The 22,037-nt window shown below is 40.9% G+C and overlaps 3 protein-coding genes across 11 annotated transcripts in view; 2 read left to right on the top strand and 1 right to left on the bottom strand.

Moving 5' to 3' along the window:
- Nucleotides 1-19,420, bottom strand: part of LOC124156122 (ATPase family AAA domain-containing protein 2-like) — a 66,593-nt gene extending 47,173 nt beyond the window's left edge. For 8 of the 9 annotated variants that reach the window (XR_006864268.1, XR_006864267.1, XR_006864266.1 and 5 more), the window contains exons 1-3: nucleotides 19,126-19,420; nucleotides 18,449-18,646; nucleotides 13,495-13,643 (exon numbers count right to left, since the gene is read on the bottom strand). Coding sequence is in view for 1 of the 9 variants with exons in the window: in XM_046530458.1 (XP_046386414.1) it covers nucleotides 13,495-13,643; nucleotides 18,449-18,602 (303 nt within the window). In the remaining 8 variants the exon portion in view is untranslated. The remainder of the gene's footprint in view (nucleotides 1-13,494; nucleotides 13,644-18,448; nucleotides 18,647-19,125) is intronic. The other variant, XR_006864269.1, reaches the window with a different exon arrangement.
- On the top strand, nucleotides 6,249-11,017 carry LOC124156125. The gene is made up of 2 exons (XM_046530461.1): nucleotides 6,249-6,643; nucleotides 10,508-11,017. The coding sequence occupies exons 1-2, from the start codon at nucleotides 6,302-6,304 to the stop codon at nucleotides 10,718-10,720; spliced, it is 555 nt and encodes a 184-aa protein (XP_046386417.1). The 5' UTR covers nucleotides 6,249-6,301; the 3' UTR covers nucleotides 10,721-11,017.
- On the top strand, nucleotides 15,355-17,448 carry LOC124156124. The gene is made up of 2 exons (XM_046530459.1): nucleotides 15,355-15,428; nucleotides 15,624-17,448. The coding sequence occupies exon 2, from the start codon at nucleotides 16,275-16,277 to the stop codon at nucleotides 17,406-17,408; it is 1,134 nt and encodes a 377-aa protein (XP_046386415.1). The 5' UTR covers nucleotides 15,355-15,428; nucleotides 15,624-16,274; the 3' UTR covers nucleotides 17,409-17,448.
- Nucleotides 19,421-22,037: the final 2,617 nt, after the last annotated feature.

Raw genomic sequence — 22,037 nt, 5'->3', positions numbered from 1 at the left:
AACGAAACTATGCAATTGTATTGCCTTCAGTGAATAAATGATTATTATAATTATTATTATTATGTCATGTAGACGCTGTGTTAGTCAATTGTCACTTAATAAAGGGGACCACGCCATCTTCGCAGCAGTCTTGTATATATCGGCCATGTGAGTTTGTCGTTGTCTCCATCCTTCCCTGAAACATAAGAGCCTTTAAACTAAGTGGTAGGTTAGTGTCATGGGAATCTACAAAACAAAGAATAGCGGCTCTTTCTAGCACAGAAGTGGAGTATATGGCTTTAACAGTGGGATGTGAAGAAGCCACCCATTTGAAGGGTTTAATTGAAGAACTTTTCAGTCTGATAGAAAGTGCTGTTTTGTATGAACTTGAAACCTTGTCTATGTGACCTGTGTGTATATGTTAATGAAACCACCAAGGATCTCACTGTGACAGTCTATGTTGATGATTCTCTGATACTTGGGAAAAAATTTATGCTTGGAATGTTTTAAGCCCAAGATAAAAGAAAAGTTGGATTCCAAAATGTCAGGTTCCCACGCCCAATTTCTATCTGCTCACCTGATTATGCCTGATTGTAAGACAGCTGTGTTTGGTCAATCTGTTCAAGAGGGTAAAATGTTGGAATTATTTCTTGTTGCAAATGAGACTGGAGTCTCATCTGTAATATATTAGGGTTTTTCATATGTACGCTTCCTTGTGCAAGTGCATTTTATTACTAATTTGCTTCTGGCCCCAATAAACGGAAAGCAGCATTCCTGACCACTTAAGCTGCGACCATGAGCAAGCTTAGTCATTACATGCTGACGAGGATGCCGAACTTTATAGAACATTTTATATTAGGGGTGAATGAATCGGAACGGACAGGAATTCTCCGTTTAGTTTTTTGTGGTCAATAATGTGGCAGCTGAGAAGAGAGTTCCGCTATTTATCACATTGATGGGTCCGGGTACTTACAAAATTTTAAAGAGTTTACTCGACCCGGTGTCTCCGGTATTTAAGACCTATAATGAATTGGCGGAGGTACTTACGGCTCATTTCCAGCCAAAAACACTGATCATTGCAGAGAGAGTCCGTTTTTATAGAAGGGATCAACTGCCGCACGAGAGTTTGGCGGCGTACATTGTGGAACTGCGGAGCCTTGCAGCCTCGTGCAATTTAAAAACATTTTTAGACGAGGCACTCCGAGACAGGTTAGTGTGTGGGGTTAACTCTGAAGCCGTTCGCCGGAGGATGATTCTGGAGTCGGATCTCTCTTTCGAACGTGCTTGTTCGCTCGCACAAGAACTGGCATTGGCTGGGACTCAAGTGCAACTACTAAGACTGGAGCCAGCATACGAGAGGATATATAGCCTAGGAGGACAAGCTAGACCGGCAAGGAAGTCGCCGAGGAGTCCGTCGGGTTGCTGGCGATGTGGCGGAAATCACCACCCGGAGAAGTGCCACGTAAAGAGCTGGGAGTGCTTTCGGTGTAAGAAACGTGGGCACATGTCTAAAATGTGTAAGGGAGGAGCAGTCAGGGCAGTAGATGAGGATTCCACCCTATTCAGAGAGACGATTACTTCCCAGCCAACGGATAGAGGTCCAGGTGCAACTCACTGGAGAAAGGAGGAAAATGATTTTGTTCATCAGGTTCCGGCACCGGGAGTAGGAGGTTTGGAAAATCATGTTCTTTGGTCTGACATTTGTAAATGTTCACTTAGAGTAGAAAGTATTGATGTCCATTTTGAAATTGATAGTGGAGCTTCAGTTTCCATTATGACAATCGCCCAATTTAACAGTCTTTTCCCAAGGATTTCTCTCGAACCCAGTCCCTTAACTTTGAAGTCAGCCTCGGGTCGGGATTTAAAGGTTGCAGGGCAGGTATGGGTCTGGGTTGAGTCTCCTTCTAAAAGAGAAAAACTCAAACTGTTTGTTGTAGAGTCTGAGATTAAGATTCCTCTTCTTGGACGATCATGGTTGGACGTGTTGTTGCCCAGTTGGAGGGGCATGTTAAAGATAAATCATGTCAATACGTCGGAGGAACTGTTGCGGGCAAAGTATCATTCAGTGTTTGATGGGGATCGTATAGCAAAAATAAGTTCCTTTAAGGCCCACATAAAGTTGAAAGAAGGGTGTGTTCCAATTTTTAGGAGAGCTTATGACGTGCCTTTTAAAATAAGAGATAAAGTGAAATTGGAACTAGGGAAATTGGTGGAAGCTGGTATCTTTGAACCAATTAGGCACTCTGAATGGGCAAGTCCACTTGTGATTGTGCCAAAGAAAAATGGGGAGCTTCGACTTTGTGTTGATTATAAAAACACAGTAAATACTGTGATTGAAAGAGACAAATACCCCTTACCAAGATTGGACGATATACTGACGGGTTTGTCGGGTGGAAGGGTATTTGTGACTCTGGATTTAAGTCGGGCTTTTATGCAGTTAGAGGTCTCAGAAGAGTCCAAAGAATCACTCACCGTAAATACCATGCTTGGCCTCTACAGAGTCCATCGCCTTCCCTACGGGGTATCAAGTGCTCCAAGTATTTTTCAAGGGGTGATGGACTCAATCCTGCAGGGATTGGAGGGAGTATATTGCTATGTTGACGATGTGGTAATTGTGGGGGGGAGTTTTGATGAATTTAAAGAAAGAGCAGGTCTTGTTTTAGATCGCTTGAACGGACATGGTATAGGGGTTAACTCTGAAAAGTGTGAATTTTTTAAGCATTGTTTTTAAGCAATTATTGATGAGTCTGGGATCAGACCAGCAGAAGGGAAAATGAAGGCCATTATGGAGTGCCCCTCTCCTGAAAATATTCAGCAGCTAAAGTCATTCCTAGGTATGTTCAATTTCTATAGTAAATTCATTCCTATGTCATCAACCTTGTTAAGTCCCCTGTATAAGTTAACTCAAAAGAATTCCCCCTTTTTGTGGTCCAAAGAGCAAGAATCAGCATTCTGCCGAAGCAAGGAGTTGTTGCTTAATAGCAACGTTCTGACATTTTATCAACCTCAACTTCCTTTGGTTTTAATCAGTGATGCCTCCCCATATGGTGTGGGTTCTGTTTTGTACCATGTGATTGATGGGGTAGAAAAGCCAATATGGTGTGCATCAGCAACACTGACCCCGGCAGAAAAGAACTATGCTCAAATTGAAAGGGAGGCTTTGGCTATTGTCTTTGGGGTGCGCAGGTTCCACAAATTTTTGTATGGTCAACAGTTCACCATTGTCACTGATGCCCAAGTCCTGAAACGAATATTGGGGCCTAAAGGAGGTATCCCTACATTGGCAGCCTCAAGGTTGCAAAGATGGGCTCTGATATTAGCCTCCTATGATTATGAAGTGGTGTATAGGAAAAATGTGGAGAATGCAGATGTGTTATCACGTTTGCCTCTACCAATGGAAAGTACTGGTGATGAGGAATGTATTTTTCAGATGGAGGGGCCTTTAAACAATGAAGACATCATAGTTCAGTCGAAAGCAGATAAAGTCTTGCAAAAGGTAATCCATTTCACTCGAGCAAGCTGGCCAAAATGTTGTGAAGAGGGGCTGAAACCCTACTTTGTCCGTAGACATGAGCTAACTGTATCTGAGGGTTGCTTGTGTTGGGGTAATAGAGTTGTAGTGCCTAGAGTGCTTAGGGGTAAGGTACTACAGATGCTCCATGAGCAACACATTGGCATTGTAAGAATGAAGTTGCTTGCAAGACAAACAATCTGGTGGCCGGGTGTAGAAAAGGACATTGAAGATGTCATAGTAAATTGTGAAACATGTTTGGTCACGCAGACAAGAGTCTCCCAGCAAAAGTATTTAGTACCCTGGTCTGAGACAATGCAACCATGGGAGAGGGTACATTTAGACCTGCTCTCGTTTCAAGGGCACCATATTCTAGTTTTGGTTGATAGCTATTCAAAATGGATGGAAGCTTGGTTGATGGAAGGAACAAGTGCCCAGAAGGTAATTTTGAAACTGAGGGAGTTCATGGCAGTTTTTGGCATACCACAGGAAATAGTCAGTGACAATGGCCCCCCATTCCAGTCAGTCGAGTTCACCCTGTTTTGCAAGCAAAACAATATTAAAGTAACAAAAAGTCCTCCATATCATCCTCAATCAAATGGACTGGCAGAACGAGGTGTTCGAACCATAAAAGAGAATTTGGCTAAACAGTACATTGACATGTTAAATTCACATCTTAGGGGTGATTTAGTGAATCAAAGCAAGCCGGTTATTGAGCACCACTTACTAAATTTTTTGATTTCTTATAGAAATACCCCTTGTTCGGTCACGACAGTATCACCAGCATCACTAATTTTTAAGCATCAGCCAAGGACCACATTATCATTGCTGAAGCCAGTTAGGCCGCAAAAGCAGCAAGTCCCCAAAAGCACTCAAAGAGCTGTTTGTAAGGGGCAAACAATCCCAGAGTTCAGACTTCATGAAGAAGTATTGGTGAGGAATCCCAATCCAGGGACATTTAAATATATTAAAGGTCAAATAGTGGCTGTTATGAGCAAAGCGACCTTCAAAGTAAAACTTCCAAACGGGGTAAGGTTAGTACACTTAGATCAATTGAGGAAATTGCGTGACACTCAACCTAAAATAGAATTAAATAAAGCAAATCATAGAGCCTGGGATAATTTCATGTGGTCAGCAAAAAAGTATGCCCCAAACAGCCAGTGCAGAGAGCCAGGGAGGGGTGAGAGACAAGGCTTGGAGTCTACAGCCATCACACGTCAAAGTGACAGGGTTGCAGTTCCCCAAGCGCAATTATGGCGAAGTAATAGAGTAGTGGTTCCCCCCAAACGTCTGGATTTGTAAGAAAAAAAAATAATCTTATGCTGCACTGATGTACATACCTGTGGTAAAAATATTATATGTTAATATAGTTTTATTTTGTATCATGGCAGGGTTAAGGGGATTTATGTTGATGACTTTTTTGTCTTTTACAATAATGCTGAGGAAGCATGCAAACTCAAGGATGCCTTGAAACAAAATTTTAGAATGAAGGATCTTGGTACGGCTGCCCAAGTTCTTGGTATGTGTTATGGGTCGAATACGGACATGTATTGTGCACTAGTGTATCATTCGCTTACTAAATAAAAGCGTGTTGTTAATTCAACCAGAGTTCTTATTACATATCAAGAATGGCGACGAGGATGGGATTCAAGACTAATCCACGAAATTTTGGACTGCAACCGAGTGCAATTGAGGACTTCTACATTTTTACCCCACGTGGTGCGTAAGTCTTGCCAGATAAGCGAGAAAGTTCTAAGGAGGTATGCTGTTTATTTTTTAACTGACTTTTAATTAATATATACTGCCTGTTTGGCGATATTCCTGCCGGAAAATATATTTGAGATAAACCTTATGTTGGCGCTAATAAGTTAACCACGTGTTTCATAAATTCTTACCACGGACTGTCTGTCTACGAACTTTAAACAAAATTGCTCATATTATTGCGTATTTGTGCATAGAAAGTGTTTTAGCAGTGATTATTGTTGTGATTTTAATGCCTGTTTGTGCTACACCTTGTATTGAGGGACTTTTGGCCACGTGGTGTGAACTGTATACCGTGAAGTAATCGTCTAAGTGTTTAAAGTGAAAAATATTTGTGTGTGCGGGCTGATAGTTCCATGATTTACTTGAATTAATTATTAAAGTGTGTTTAAAATCATTTTCTGGCCACGATGTCGGAGGATTCGGTAAATGGATCTCCGGCGTTGGGTGCCGTGAGAGGCATGCACCTGGGTATGGTTCCTCAGTTTTCAGGCAATCCTTCAGATTTTGAGGACTTTAAGGAACAATTGCAATTTTATTTTAAGGCCAACCAAATTGTGTCGTCCACGCAGAAAAGAGCCGTTTTCCTGTCGTGCACAGGCTCGCACACTTATGCCTTCGTAAAGAAACTTTGTGCCCCGGAGAAACCGTCTGCGAAATCTTTTGAAGAAATACTCGCGCTGTTATCACGGCATTTCATACCAACTACGTGTGTGTGGGTGGAACGGGAAAAGTTTGATTTGAGAATGCAGAATCCGGGTGAACCGTTCAACGACTTTGTTGCCGACTTGCGACAATTGGCTGATAATTGCAAATTCGCAGACCTCGATCAAGCACTCTTACGTCAAGTCCTTAGAGGTATGAAAAACCTCTCGCTTAAAGAACAGTTATTTTCTTTGAACTTCGAGGATCTCACACTTAAAATCGCTGTAGACAGAGCCATGGCTGCAGAATAGGCTAAAGTTCACATGTCGCAGCTACAGGCGCAGCAAAGTGCAAGTTGTGCGCATTATCAGAACGTGTTAGTGGTAAATAACAGAGATTCCCCAGATGCAAGTGTTTTCCGCACAGACTGATCCCACAACCCTCAGGCTCCACGGTCTACCCATCAACCCTCAAACAGGCGTCAGCATGAAGTTGGGCGTACGACCTGTTACCGCTGTGGCGCCGAGACGCCGCACAGAGACTGCCCTGCGAGGAATGCTACCTGCCACAACTGCCACAAGGTTGGGCATCTGGCCAAGATGTGCTTTGCCAAGCGTCGCCGGGCCCAGAACCAGGGAGCACCGCAGCCGTTCCAGAGCACCAACAGAGAGCACCGCCGTGCCACCCCAGCCGCAGCCCATGCGATCATCGAGCCGCCCCTGGGTTCAGACGATCAAATTCACGGAGGTAAACTTAATTCTTTGTTATTTTTCACCCCTTCCTCGGGAGCACCACCTCCAATACAAATAACAGTAAACATTGAAGGAGTGCCTTTGCTTATGGAGGTGGATAGCGGTGCAGGCCACACCATTATCGGGAGTCAAGTTTTTCAATCAAAGTTTAGTTCTTTAAAATTTAAACCCTGTGCCATTAATTTAACGACGTGGTCGAATGAAAAACTAAATGTGTTGGTACAAACCCAAGTGAAAGCAGAATTTCGAGGTTTTGTGGCTGAACTGACTCTATTAGTTGCTGCTGGCCCGGGGCCTTCCTTACTGGGTCGCTCCTGGTTTCACGCGTTGAACATTGGTGTGGATGGAGTGCATTTGTGCTCATCAAGTGTTCCCCTGCCCCCTGAAATATTAGATTTCAGTCATGTGTTTGCCCCTGGGTTGGGAAAATATAGTGGCCCTCCAACGCACATCCATCTAAAGGACGGTGCCTCCCCAGTGTTCCGTAAGGCTCACCCAGTTCCCTATGCCCTATTGAACAGAGTGTCTTCCGAAATTGATCGGCTTGTGCATGAAGGTATTTTGGTGCCTGTCAAAGTGTCTGAGTGGGCCACACCTACAGTAAATGTGGAGAAAAGGGATGGGACTATCCGCATATGTGGGGATTACTCCTCCACTGTTAATCCAAACTGTTTGAGGGATGTTTACCCCCTTCCTACAATTGACGAAGTGCTTGGGAAGTTAGCGGGAGGGAAATACTTTGCTAGGCTGGACATGTCCCTTGCCTTCCTACAACTGCCGGTCGATGCTGAGACTGCCAAGGTATTGACGCTAAACACCCACAAGGGTCTTTTTCAGGTGACCAAGCTTAGTCAGGGTCTCAGTGAAGCCCCTGGAATCTTTCAACGGACTATGGAGTCGCTCCTAGTGGGATTGGAGGGGACACTAGTTTATCTGGATGACATCCTCATTCAGGCCCCCACTAAGTCGGGTCTATGGCAGAGAGTGAGGGCAGTGCTTCGCAAGTTGGGTGATGCAGGATTACATCTTCGGTTGGACAAGTGCCTATTTGCGGTTCCCAAAATTGAGTTTGTTGGCTACCAACTGAGTGCGGAGGGGATACATCCCACGGACAAGAAAGTAAGTGCGATTTTATCCGCACCTAAACCTGAAAATGTTGACAGCTTGCGAGTTTACTTGGGGTTAGTGAATTACTACGACCGATTTTTCCCAAATAAAGCTTCCCAGTTTCATGTACTGTATGACCTTTTAAAGCAAGGTGCTAAGTGGGAGTGGGGAAGTGAGCATGACAAGTGTTTATCTTATGTAAAAGATGTAGTGACAAAAGCGGCACTAATTCATTTTAACCCCGATCTCCCCATTGTGCTTGCTGGGGATGCATCTCCCCAAGGTATTGGGGCAGTGATAAGCCACGTTATGCCGGATGGCACAGAGAGGCCCATTGCTTTTGGCTCTCGCACATTAAAGCCCCATGAGAGAAACTATTCCCAAGTGGACAAAGAGGCTTTGGCTATTATATTTGGTGTAACTAAGTTTTATATGTATCTATGGGGTAGATGATTCACCGTATACAGTGACAGCAAGCCAGTGGTGGGAATTTTCAACCCTCAAAGGAAGCAGTTGCCAGACATTATGTCCCCACGCGTGCTCCGCTGGTGTCTTTTCTTGGCAAATTTTGATTGCAATGTCTTGTATAGACCTGGCTCCCACAATGGGAATGCAGATTTTCTTAGCAGGTTGCCCCTGGAGGAAGAAGGAGAGGATTTATCCCCTGACCCAGCAGATGTCCTATTCCTTGAGGAATCTGCTGCACAGCATTCCCCACTGTCAGCTGGTGCCATCGCAGAAGCCACGAGGAAGGATCCTGTGGTGTCAAAGGTCCTGTGTAGAGTCCTACATGGATGGGATTTCTCTGAAAATTCTCCGGAGGTGCAGCGGTACCTGAGGGGTCCTCCTGGATCCTTGTCGGTGATGAAGGGTTGTCTGTTAAGAGGCAACAGAGTGATAATTCCTCCGATTTATCGCTCTCAAGTGTTAGCCATGCTACACCAGGTGCACCAAGGTATCGTACGCACAAAAGGGCTGGCCAGGAGTTATGTATGGTGGCCTGGGATCGATGAGGACATTGAATCCTTAATTAAATCTTGCCCTCAATGTTCTTCAGTGCAAAACAATCCCCCTAAGGTACCCACCATTCCATGGAGCATACCTACAAAGCCATGGTCTAGGGTTCATGTAGATTTTGCTGGCCCAATAGTGGGTCATACGTTCTTGATTCTTGTGGATGCAATGTCCAAATGGGTGGAGGTAGCTTCCACTCGGGGTTCCCTGTCATCAAAGACCACTATAGCAAATTTGCGCAGCTGGTTTGCCACTCATGGCTTACCAGATGAAATTGTCACGGACAATGGACCTGCTTTCAGGTCTGAGGAGATGTCTGATTTTGTTCACAATAATGGCATTTCCCATTACAAAACTCCCCCTTATAACCCTGCCTCTAATGGGCTGGCAGAAAGGATGGTGCAGACCGTCAAAAGATTGCTGCTTAAATTGCCCGCCAATGAATGGGAAAAGGAATTAGCCAACATCCTCCTCACATTAAGAACCACTCCTAATTCTACAGGGTCAGCTCCCTCAGAGCTGTTGATGGGGAGAAGGTTGAAAATGTTATTTGTAATCTTATAATTGTAATATCTACGCAGAGACACCAAGTGTTATGAAGGTGAACTATCTTCCTCTTTGTATGTTTTTTGTTTCACTTGTATTTCCGGCTGTCGTTGTTCATCCGAGATCGCGAATAGACGTGTGAAATTAATATCCGTCTTATTTATTTCCAATCCTGATCCGTTCCTACAGGTTATGGGCCCAGAACGATTAATTTCGAAATAACGGCTTAAGTATTTGTAGCACGGTGTAGCTCGGTTGTGTGTTTCTCATTCTTTTTACGTGAAAAGTACGCGATGGCCGAGTCACATGGCGCGAGCGGTGGCTTGCCGGCTATTGAAAAGCTTGAAGGTCGTGAGAATTTTTGTGATTGGAAATTCGCGATGAAAATGTATCTTATACATGAGGACCTTTGGTCTTGTATTGAGGCATACGATGCGGAAGGCAAAACCAGCCCAAAAATGAGAGCACGGCGAGATCAGAAGGCCCACGCTAAAGTTTACTGTATCTTCCCACGAATGAGATGATAGTTGATGTTATGACAAAGGGACTTCACAGTCCAAAACACATTTTTTGTGTTGAAGGTCTTGGTTTGAATTAATCAATATTGTTGTGCTTGGACAAATTGAACATACTCTTGGTTGTAGTACAATTAAGCTGGTACAATTATTAGATTATAGGGGTGTGTTATTTGTAATCTTATAATTGTAATATCTACGCAGAGACACCAAGTGTTAAGAAGGTGAACTATCTTCCTCTTTGTATGTTTTTTTGTTTTACTTGTATTTCCGGTTGTCGTTGTTCATCCGAGATCGCGAATAGACGTGTGAAATTAATATCCGTCTTATTTATTTCCAATCCTGATCCGTTCCTACAGAAAACTGTTTTGGACAACCTACATCCAGCTCATGTAAATTTGAATGAGCAAAAGAGGAACTCCATCTTGCTGGGGAGAAGGGAAGCGTCTGCAAATTACTTCACTGTTGGGGACACAGTTTTTTACAGGAATTATGGACGGGGAGGGCCATGGTTGAAGGGTGTAATTTCTGAAGTTGAGGGTCCTCATAATTTTAAAATTATTTCAGACTCTGGTCACGTTGAGCGTAGGAATGTCAACCAACTCCGTCGCAGATGGATTGGTAATAAAAACCCCAATATTATTGTAAATACTAATCCCTGCTCTGATTTTCCAAAGGTTCAAGCTGCAACTGAGGACTATCCTCATTCGCCTGAAAACACCACCTGGCTGGGTTGGCCTGATGAGTGGGTGGCCATACAAAATCCTCCGCCCGAAGGGTCTCCGCCCTGTGATAACCCTGGAGCAAGACCAGCTACAGAGCCAAATTCATCTCGGCCTCAGCGGACAGTCAAACCTCCATCTCACCTAGATGACTTTGTACTCACCTAGATGACTTTGACCTAAAAGACTTTGTTTTTGAGTTGTGATTACTATCAGATGTTGTGTGTCTGCTTTGTTTAATGTGTGTACATTTTATGCTTTTGTATTGTAAAAATAGGGGGGGGAGAGTTTTTATGTATGTTCTGCTGTCTGCTAATATTGTGTGTCAGTTGTTTGTGACTGTGGCGCCACTTGCGTAGCGTGGTAGGAACTGGGGGACTTCAACAGTCTCTCGGATTGTAGCCACGGTCGAGTACGGACGTGTATTGTGCACTAGTGTATCATTCGCTTACTAAATAAAAGCGTGTTGTTAATTCAACCAGAGTTCTTATTACATATCAGTATGCAAATTGAGAGAGATGTAGAGAAGAAAACTTAAAATTTCGCAGACCCAATTCATCAAAGATTTATTGCTTAAGTTTGGGATGGCCGATTCAAATCCCGTTGGTACACCGCTAGATGTGAATGTAAAACTTTCACGGGCTAAAGATGTTGACAATAAACCCTATCAGCAATTAATAGGCTCACTCATGTATCTAAGTGTTTGCACTAGGCCGGATATTACATGCCGTATCCTATTTAAGCCAATTTAATTCATACAATGGTGAGGAGCATTGGGTTGCTGCCAAAAGAGTTCTCAGGTACCTTAAGGGCACAATGAACCTAGGGTTAGAATTCAAAAGTACTGGTTTAAACTTAAAAGGTTTTGCAGATGCAAGTTTTGCTACTGATGACAGTGACTGTAAATCATATTCTGGTTATGCGTTAAAACTTGCAAATTGTGCTGTAACTTGGGAAGCTCGCAAGCAGAGCACAGTAGCAACTTCTTCCACAGAAGCTGAATATGTCGCTTTATCAGGAGCTGCAAAAGAGGCTGTGTATTTTAAAAATCTTTTGTGTGACTTGATTGGTTCTAATGTAGATCCAATTAGCATTGAATTTGTCAGAGGTGAATCTGATTTGATTAAGCTTATGATGCATGGTAAAATTGATTTGTATAATGACAATCGAAGTGCTCAGAAAATAGCCAATAATCCTGTGTACCACAAGCGTACCAAACATATCAACAACAAACATCATTTTATAAGGGAAAAGGTGCAAGAAAAGGTAATTTCTCTTCACTATATGTCATCTCAGGAAATGATAGCAGATGTTCTCACAAAATCCTTACCAAAGCCTATACACGTTTACTGTACCCAAGGAATGGGATTGTGTTAATTCAAGGTGATTTGTAATGTTTCTGGTGATTTTGATTGCTTTGTCTGTGTTATTTTTTTATGAGCAGCTATTGGCTTAAGTGGGTGTGTTGTTTTTTTTGTGTGGTAATGTAATCCAACAGCTGCCCGTGTTTTGTATTGGGCACCACAGAGCAGTGCCACAGCGGCTGAATGCTAAATCTATATTTAGACATTCTTTTGTTTCTTTTTGTATTGTATTCAATGGCTTGTGTGCGTGTGGCGTCGGTCTCTTTGACCACATGTCAAGTTTCATGTATTAATTCTTAAATACAGTTGTGAACATCTCAAAAAGTGATTTTGCTAATCGTCATTTCCTCTGCCATACTCCCAAACAAGGACCAGTTAGTGTTGGGCCTGTGCGATAAGGACATTGTGCAAGCCTTTTATTTAGAGGACAAGGACCTGTCTTTTGACAAAGCATTTGAAGTTGCTGCCTCAAAGGAGAAAGCTGCAAAGAATGTCGCAGTGTGCTCAGCTCACGTGAAAGATGCATCAATTTTGTAGCATGGGATGCCATCTCAGAAGATGAAGAGGAGTTGGGAGTCCATCTGATTCGGGGACGGGACCAACCTCGGCAGAATATAAGGACGGGAGCCATGGATACCCAGCTGCCCAGAGGATCCAGCTATGTGGAAAGGTGCTATTGCTATGTGGAAAGGAAGACACAGGAGCTTGCAGCTACTGATCTCACAGATTGGGCCATAATGCACATTTTCTATACATTTAGGCTATTTAATTTTTTCAGTTTCACAGTTCTTCCTTGGGCTCTTCTTGAATAACTTAAAAGGACTGAAAGGACGCAGAAGGACATTTTAAAGAAAAATGGGCTTTAAAAAGATTGCCCTCTGAGGAAGGCAACAATACCTTACCTTTAAATTGGAAATTTCCAATGAATTCAGTGGAAGAATATGATGCCCTGAATGACTAGTCATTTCAGACAGTACTGGTAACTGCCATTCCAACATTATTAGTTTGTTGGGTTTAACACGTATTTGATAATCCAACAAGCTTTTATTTTGTAGTGATGATACTAAATCTTATTATGTTTCAGACTAAAGAATTTTGTATATGTAATCCCAACTTTGATTTCATTTCAGATGCTTTCCACTGTAAGCCTCCTCTGAAGGAATATAGTTAAAAAAAAATAGAAGGCCATGGACTGGTTCAGGCACTCTGGTATCAGAGGAATGAGGTGAGATTACAACATGTACATAAGTATAAAATAAAAATTTTTATTTGAAACAGCACAATTATGAGTAATATTCATTAAAGGTTGCAATAATGTTTTATGTCAGGTTGCAATAAAGTTGTGAAGATTCAGTCAAAATGTACTAGAAGGACGTTTGGAGGCTTTCAAAATGTTGTCATAACACTGCAGCAACTCCCAGTAGGTTGCTGTGAGACACTGCTGCAATGCTGTGGCAACATACATGGTTTACAGGGATCATAGCTCTAATTAGGTATTTTTACCCACTACGAGAAGTGGGTAAAAATTTTTACCCACTACATGCAGTATGGGCCAACTGGTATATATAAGAATCTCACCTTTTCAAACAGAGTTCTTAGATGTTTTTCTGATTCTCCAACCCACTTTGTAAGACACTCGGCACCTTTAAGACTAAAAAAAGAAACTCTTCTATGGACTCTGTTGCACTCATCTGCGAGGGCTCCAGCAACCAAAGTTTTCCCCGTACCTATTGAGATTATTTTTTACAGAAATCACATTAGCTATGTTCAAAAAACTTAAGGTGATAATTACCAACAAGCTGTCTGAAATTTTTCATGGTCTATACATATACAGTTTCCGGCAGATGATTTCCAATTTTACAAGTCAAGGATAAAAATGATCGTGAGCATATGAAATTTAGCAATTTATAACATATAACTCACTCCACCCCCAAGTAAATAATATTTTTAAGGGAGTAATTAGGTTAAAAATAAATGTTCAATTCAAGGCTTAAGTTTTATAGAATATCTTTTACCCTTTTACTGATAGTGGGTCCACATATTAGCCCTTGTTGGATGCGCAAACACAGTTATGGTCTGATTTGTCTGCCCATCTTTGACAATACTAATGTAATTGTATTCACAATGGTAATTCAACTGCTGTTGATGGAAATGAATTCACCAAGGCTGTACTCTTTACAGGGCAAAAAAGGAGGAACAAGAAGGTGAATAATGTGGGGGTTTGGGAAGATAGTTAAGATGTCAAAGGGGTGAAATACAACAAATTAATACTAAAATCAGATACCGTAAGATGGGGTTACTTTGTCCCATCAGGGTAACTTTGGCCCACACTTTAAAAAGTTATTTAATATTTTCAAGCAGTTTTTTCAGTCCACAAATTGTCATAGTGAATACTGTACCCATTAGGTGGCAGCACTAACTAGAGATTCCTTCAGTTTTCAAGGTTCCAAAGTTTACCACTAGGTGCCAGCAGTAAATGTTTGTTTACTCTAAATTAGTGATGGGCAAAGTCGATCATTTTAGTGATTCAATCATTTTGACTCGAGTCACATAAGTGATTCAATCAATTGATTCAATCATTATGATCGAAAAGACTCAAATGAATCAAGATCGAAAAGACTCAAAGGAATCAAGATCGAAAAGACTCAAAGGAGTCATGATTGAAAAGACTCAAAAGGAATCATGATCGAAAAGACTCAAAAGGAATCATGATCGAAAAGACTCAAAAGGAATCATGATCGAAAAGACTCAATCAATGGATGTAATAAATCACTTTGAATAATCGAATAAATACTGCCTCATCTGCGAAGAGCATGGGTAACGCTGATTGCTATCCATATTATCATTTCATATACTATTTTGATTATGAATTCCTAGATGAGTATATTAGATTGATAAAATGAAGGAAGTAGTGTCATGAAAATATTTAGGAAGGCAAAACTGCCACAGTTTCTCAACACTAATAAAATATAATTTCTAACTACGTATCTCAAAATATACCACAAAATACACCACACACTATGCATGAATCTGATCTGCAGGATAATTTTATGAACGGCACAATAAAATTAACCAGCTTAAATTATACTTCTTAACGTTCTCCTACAGGAGTCATCTTAATATTTTTCTTTTACGTGTATTGGTGTTATTAATACTGATAACCGCTGGAAAACATTTAAGAAAAAGATTATACAAGTATTCAGTTCTTCATAACATAGTATTTAATTTTCTCACAACTATTTCTGCCGAAATAGATCAAGCATCGATCGTTCGACATTTTGAAACAAACCGGAAACCGGGATGATTGATATGAAACCGGAAGTTGGAGTGATTGATGATTGATGATCGACTTGTTTAACGAAATGAATCATGAGTCATTTGATTCACCTAGTGATTCAATCTTTTTGATCGAATCGTTCATGATCGACCCATCACTACTCTAAATATTGCAGCAGTTTTTAAGTCTTCAAACTTTCTGGTGTACAACAAGAGTAGAAGCCTTAAATTTTTTGGTAAGTAGTTTTTCCATATTTTAATGTAGTTGGCATGATGACCTAAGCACTATCTCTCTTTAGGTTATTGATTTAATAGTAGTATTTCATAACCAAGTTAAAATGCCAATTTTTATTATTATTTGGGGCAACTTTGGCCCACCACATTTTCCTATTTTTGTGTTTCCTCTTACTTGATTTCTTGTTGCCTTGTAGGTGAAGTAAGTCTGTGAAACTTACATTATGCCAAGAACTCATAAAAGACAACCTGGAGCCAGGGCATATGGGGATTATACTCAGGAAACATTGGAAAGATGCCTGGAGGACATTAGATCTGGAAGGAAAACTCCCAAGGGCTGCTGCTTCATTTTATAGAATCGGAAGGAGTACCATTAAGAATAAATTAAAAGGCTTACATGAGAAACATCCTGGTAAACCAACAGCTTTTGTTCCTCAAGAAGAATAAAGTATTGCTGAACATATAAAGGTTTTGTCTGAGTTTGGCTTTCCCATTACAGAATACGATCTCAGGTGCATTGTGAAATCCTATTTAGACAAGTCAGGTCGGAAAGTGACAGAGTTTGCCAAGTGTGACAACATGCCTGGGTATGATAGGGGAAAAAGCTTCCTTAAACGCCATCCGGATCTTTCAACCAGAGTTTGCAGTAACATAAAGAGAGAGCGTGTTGCAATTGATTCAAACGCAATTGAATCTTATTTTGATAATTTGACATTTGTGGAATTATGATGAGACAAATCTGACTGATGTTCCAGGAAATAACAAAGTTGTCTGTAGTAGGGGAAGCAAATATGTTGAACGTGTAATGAACTCATCAAAAACATCCACCTCTCTCATGATCTGCGGAAATGCCAAAGGAGAATTGTTGCCTCCTTACGTTGTGTTTAAGGCTGAAAGACTGGGATACATGGACTGAAGGTGGGCCCAAGGGTTGCCGTTATAACCGATCAAAAAGTGGTTGGTTTGATTCTGCCATTTTTGAAGAATGGTTCTTCAGTCTTGTTCTTCCAAGACTAAGAAAACAGGATGGTGTTAAAGTGCTCCTAGGGGATAATTTGGCCTCTCATATTAATCATGCTGTCATTAAAGAATGTCAGGAAAATCACATTCACTTTGTTTGTCTTCCTCCTCATTCAACTCACCTCACCCAGCCATTGGATGTTGCCTACTTCCATCCAATGAAAGTTGCATGGAGATGCATACTACAGGAATGGAGACGAACTGCTGAGGGTGAGAGGTTTACAACTTTGCCTAAGGATAATTTTGCAAAATTGCTGAATCAGCTCTTTACCAGAGCATTAAATGGCAAAGGGCAAAACTTAATTTCAGGTTTCAGGAAATGTGGGATTTGTCCTCTCAATAGAAATGAAGTTTTGAAGCGTCTGCCTAGGGAGGACAGAGTGAATCCTGATTTAATAGGTGATGCATTCATGCAAGCTTTACTAACCAAACGAGCTGATGCTCATAATCACAGTGTTCACAAGAAGCGGAAGAGGCTAAATATTGAACCTGGAAAGAGCATATGCCCTGATGACCTGGAAGAAACCTCTTCCCGAGGATCTTCCGTCACTCCTGAGAGCACTCAGCAGAAAAAACGTGGGAGACCAAAAAAGAAAATTGTTTCCAATGACTCTGATACCTCTGATGACTTCAATGGTCTGGATAACCTTGATTTTTGCACGGAAAATGGTGAGGTGAGGCCTGCAGTATCGACTGACTGTAGAAATGGAGTGCATGAGCAGGATAGTCACCTCAGGTTTAAGAAAGGTGACTATGTTGCTGTAAAATATAATGGAGACCTGTTCCCGGGAAGGATAATAGAATTGCCAAGACATGACCAACCAGGACCATCTGTAGAGTGTATGGAAAAACACAATAAATTTTGGAGATGGCCAGAAAAGAAGGATGTCCTACAGTATGACTGGGAGGACATTAAGCAAACAATTTTTATCATTATTGTCCTTACCTACTACTTCACTTAATTAAGTTCATGCAATAAAAACAACAATATTATCTTCGCAACTTCTCAGTTGTTTCTCTTTTAACACCCCCCCCCCCCCCCCCCCCCCCAAGTGCCAAAAATCACTAACCTTCACAATTATTAACCTTGTAAATTTGCTATTTCCAAAACATTTTGCCTTTAAGATACAGATTTCTTAAAAGTATGGATGTGTAATGTGATTGGCAAACTTCCTTCTTGGGGTAATATTGGCCCATCAGTAAAAACAAGCATCAAAACCATGAAATTTCATGAGTGGGACAAAGATGCCCCAGGTTGGGGCATCTTTGGCCCACCTTAAAAAAAATCACTTGGAAATTTCTGTATCGTGGCTGCGTCTGAAACTCGTGTAACATATAGTCAGAACCCCAAAAAATAATATGTAAAATATTTAATATCGCATAGCATCTAAATTAATGATTTAAACATATTTCTTGTAGATACAAGTAGAGAAGTGGGCCAAAGTAACACCATCTTACAGTAAATACACAAACATGCAACCTCGCTCACTCACCTAGAAGATTTACTGATGGAAAAAATTTCTCTGCAGGTCTCAAGCACACAACCACTCAGGTTGATGAAACATTCGCAGCCTTCCATTACCTCATTCACCAGCCACTCAAAGTACAGAGTAAAACAAACTTTCAAAAGTAACTCGAATACATAAAACATACTGCCGTATCAAATGGTTATTATGAAAAGCTCATAGATATGATCCTCAAGAAGCAGGAACACAAAAAAATGTATTCAAGACAGTAATACACTTATCACAGCCACACAGAATGAAAACAAGTCACACTCTCATTCGATCCCAAGTCAACTGAACGACTTGAAGGTATTTTCCACAAACACTGTATTAAACCAAGATCTCTCCTGTCTCAAGCAATGATCTTAAACTTCTCCTTGGATACCCCAAATACCTGATTGAAAACCCTGAATACTATAATAAACATAGTTCAAAAATAATTTTATCATATTTTAACACAAATGTCATCCATAATGTTTTCTTAATCATTGACTTACCAGGTGGTCCATAGAAGAGCACTCCTTTTGGAGGCCTTATTTTAAACTTCTCATACAAGTCCTTGTAAATTAGTGGAAACAGGACAATTTCTTTCAAACATCGAATGTGCTCTTGGAGTCCACCCACATTGCAGAATCCTATGCTTTCATCCATTGCTTTCACGAGCTATTCCTTAAGGGGGCATGTTAAATAGGTAGCTAAAATTGTACGAATAAAAATATATTTTTCATTCAATTACTTATGTTTAAATTGGGTCTTCAGTCACTAAAGATACAAAAAGCCATTCTTTTTTCTTTAAATAAATTTTTAATACAGCATTAGTTTTTTGACAGATTTAAGAGCGTATGGTATACGTGAAGCCATGCTGAAGAATCAGTAAACTTGACACAAAAGACAATGTTTTGGATTTTGCCATTTTCAATAACATTAACTAAATTTCCTAAATGAAATGAAAAACAAGTAACGGCATTTATATAGCCTCCTCAATTTAAAATAAGAAACGCATTGAAATTTAATTCGATTAATGACATTGCTAACCAGAGGAACGAAAAAGGGTTTTCAAATCAATTACCATTTGAAACCTATGAAAAAGTAGAGATAATGACAATAAATACTATTAAATCTACACATGAATAGCTAAAATAAGAAGTACTTATGCACATGTAATGCTACTCACTCAGAACAGAGGCAGAAAGAGGTTTAATCTTTTAAGTATATAACACAAAACAATTAATCAGCAATCAAATTAATACCGCGGGAATGAAGAAGATGCGTGTCTCGTGCTTAAGCGCCATGAATTTTGAAGTGTAAACAAGTAACTCAATAAAATTTAATCTGTTATCGCCATGGCCCACACGGATTTGCAGCTTTCAAAAACTCCATCTTGTTAATATACTGAAAATTTTGACACTTCAATTGACAGAAAGCTGCGAAAACAGCCTGTGGCAACCGTAAAAACAAAATATTAAACCACATGGCAACCACGTGTTTGGCCGCGGTCCGATTCACGCTGCAGAAGCGCCACTGCTTCAACGGCCGGTACGTAATTTCTTTACCCGCGAGCATTTCCGTGAAAAGGACCGGAATTTCGAAATGGCGGGAAATTCGACTTTGGTTACTAAGGAGTTACTGAAGGCACACATTTGCTCATACATTTTTGTTATTAATCATCTCTATCTCCATCTTTAAGCACATGAAAATGGAAGATTTTTTGCCTTTTATGCAATTATTTTTGCTACCGAATCACGTACGAATGATGATTTAAGAACAAGTGAAAGTGAAGAGGAATCGGAAGACGTGGAGGGTCGGACTTACTGTTATCATAATCGGGGAGACGAGGGGAAATCTCATATTGAAGCCACGGATTCTATCGAACGTAGAGAATGTAGTAGGGAGAAAAAGTGCACAAAAGCTTAAAAGCCATTTCCGGTATTTTCATAAATAAACATGATTTATTTAAAACAAGTTGTTAACATAATATATATTAGGTTTTATATATATTATATCTATATTATATTTTATCTACTACTATATTTTATCAAAATTTAATATGTATTTAACAAAATTAGTGGCTACACTTTGCGTAAGATTAATCTTTCACAAATTGCGTCCCGTTTATAATGAGCAGCATCTTGATCGTTTAAATGACCTGCTTGCAAGTCAATATTTGGTGGAACTGCCTCTTCCTCCCGAGGTTCTTCAAATAATGCCTCATTTAAATCATCTCCGTGCAAAATACAGATGTTGCGTAGCACGCAACAAGCAAGGACAAATTGTGGTATTTCTGCGGTGTCTGTCATCGGTAGACAATGTAGCAAACTACGGAAACGACCTTTCAGTAGCCCAAAGGCCCTCTCAATGGATATTCTTGCTGATGATAAACAAAAGTTAAAATTATTCTGCCGTTGAGTCAGGTGTCCATTGTCTCGGTAGGGGACCATGAGGTTCGAGTGCAGCTTGTACGCAGCATCGCCTACCAAATGACTGACATTTGGAAATTTTCTTTCATCCCCAAGAAAGTCTTTAACTTCCGACAGACGGAAAACTCATCGGTCGTGAAGTGACCCTACGTGCCCAACGTAGCAGTGTAAGAAACGGACTTTATGGTCACATATTCCCTGTGGGAAAGAATGCTATATTAGTAACTTTGCATCATTCGAATTGATATTTTACAAGGGTCAGGTTACTCAGTAATTACCTGCAACTGAATGGAATGATATTTTTTCCGATTTACATAGGCTTCCGGATTATTTTTGGGAGCAGGAATATGGAAGTGCGTGCCATCGATAGCTCCCAAAACTTTGGGAAAGGCACTGATGGCCTCAAAACCTCCCCAAACGACCTGCACTCCATCGTGCCTAGGCCATCGAATTACGGCAGGTGCAAGTGATGCTAACGCCTTTGTTACTCTCCGTACAGTCAGCAAGGCAGTTGCACGGCTGACGTAAAATTTTTCACAAATTGACCTGAAAAGAGTACAATTAGATACAGCAATGATAGATGCATGTGCACTGTAAAAACAATCCACGAGTTAAGGAGCTCCCCGAACGGCAATTGCACGCAAATAGCGCTGATAGCGCGCTATCGCCGTTCGGGGAACTCCCTTACAGCGCTGTGAGCGAGGTTATGACGCCATCATTTGGTAGCGCCGACGTCATTGCTACGCGCTTTGAATCGTCCTTTGAATGCTATCGCCCAATGCCTTCTTAAGCTAACGAGCCGTGATGCTGGAGATTTGGCAACACAGGAGGTAGTCCAGCACTCACTTCAGGACCACGTTGTGAATCGCTGTGAGTGCTTGCATGAGCAGTTGTGAGAGCATCGTTTCTGAGACTAATTGATCATTTTCAATTCGCAGTAGCTCCAAAAGTTAACTAAAAGTATTTCAAACACATCTATTTTCGGAAAATAGGCTATAATGGTAATTTTCTGGCGGTTTACGACGGATTCTTAGATGTATCTTCGCTGGAAAGATCGTGATTATCTGTTTTAGTAAGGTAAGGTATTTTTGTAATCGCTTTCGAGGTATTACTTATTGCTTATTGCAATCATAAGTTACATCCTTAATCTCAACATACGCGTTATTTTACCATCTTCTTTCGACTAGATGCCTAGAAGGTGTTGTGTACCAGGCTGTAAATCGAATTATGACAGCACATTGAAAGGGAATGCTCCGGTATCAACGCTTGGATTCCCTAAAGATTCGGAAAGGAGAGAATTATGGCTGCGTGCTATTCCACGGAAGGACTGGATTCCATCATCGACTTCTGCCGTTTGCGTCCTGCATTTTGAAGATAGTGATGTGATTAAGTTGCAGAAGTGTAGAAGTGCAAATGGTGTTGTGGAGGAAATTCCACTATCCTTCCCAAAATTGTGCGAAAATGCTGTGCCTCGTTTATTTGGAAATTTACCTGGGTACTTAACCAGTCGAAAGCCAACTGAAAGAAAAGACCCTGACAGCAGGCGTAGAGAAACATTGGAGCGTCATAACGAGCAGGTAAACACGTTCCTTAACAGTGATGGTGTTAGGGATTTCAATAATTTTATTAAGGAATTTCCTCAACATGTAGACAGCCAATTCTGGAATTG

This window comes from Ischnura elegans, chromosome 3 (genome assembly GCF_921293095.1).
Source record: "Ischnura elegans chromosome 3, ioIscEleg1.1, whole genome shotgun sequence".
NCBI classification, from domain to species: domain Eukaryota; kingdom Metazoa; phylum Arthropoda; class Insecta; order Odonata; family Coenagrionidae; genus Ischnura; species Ischnura elegans.
This window is presented reverse-complemented; position numbering and strand designations above follow the sequence as displayed.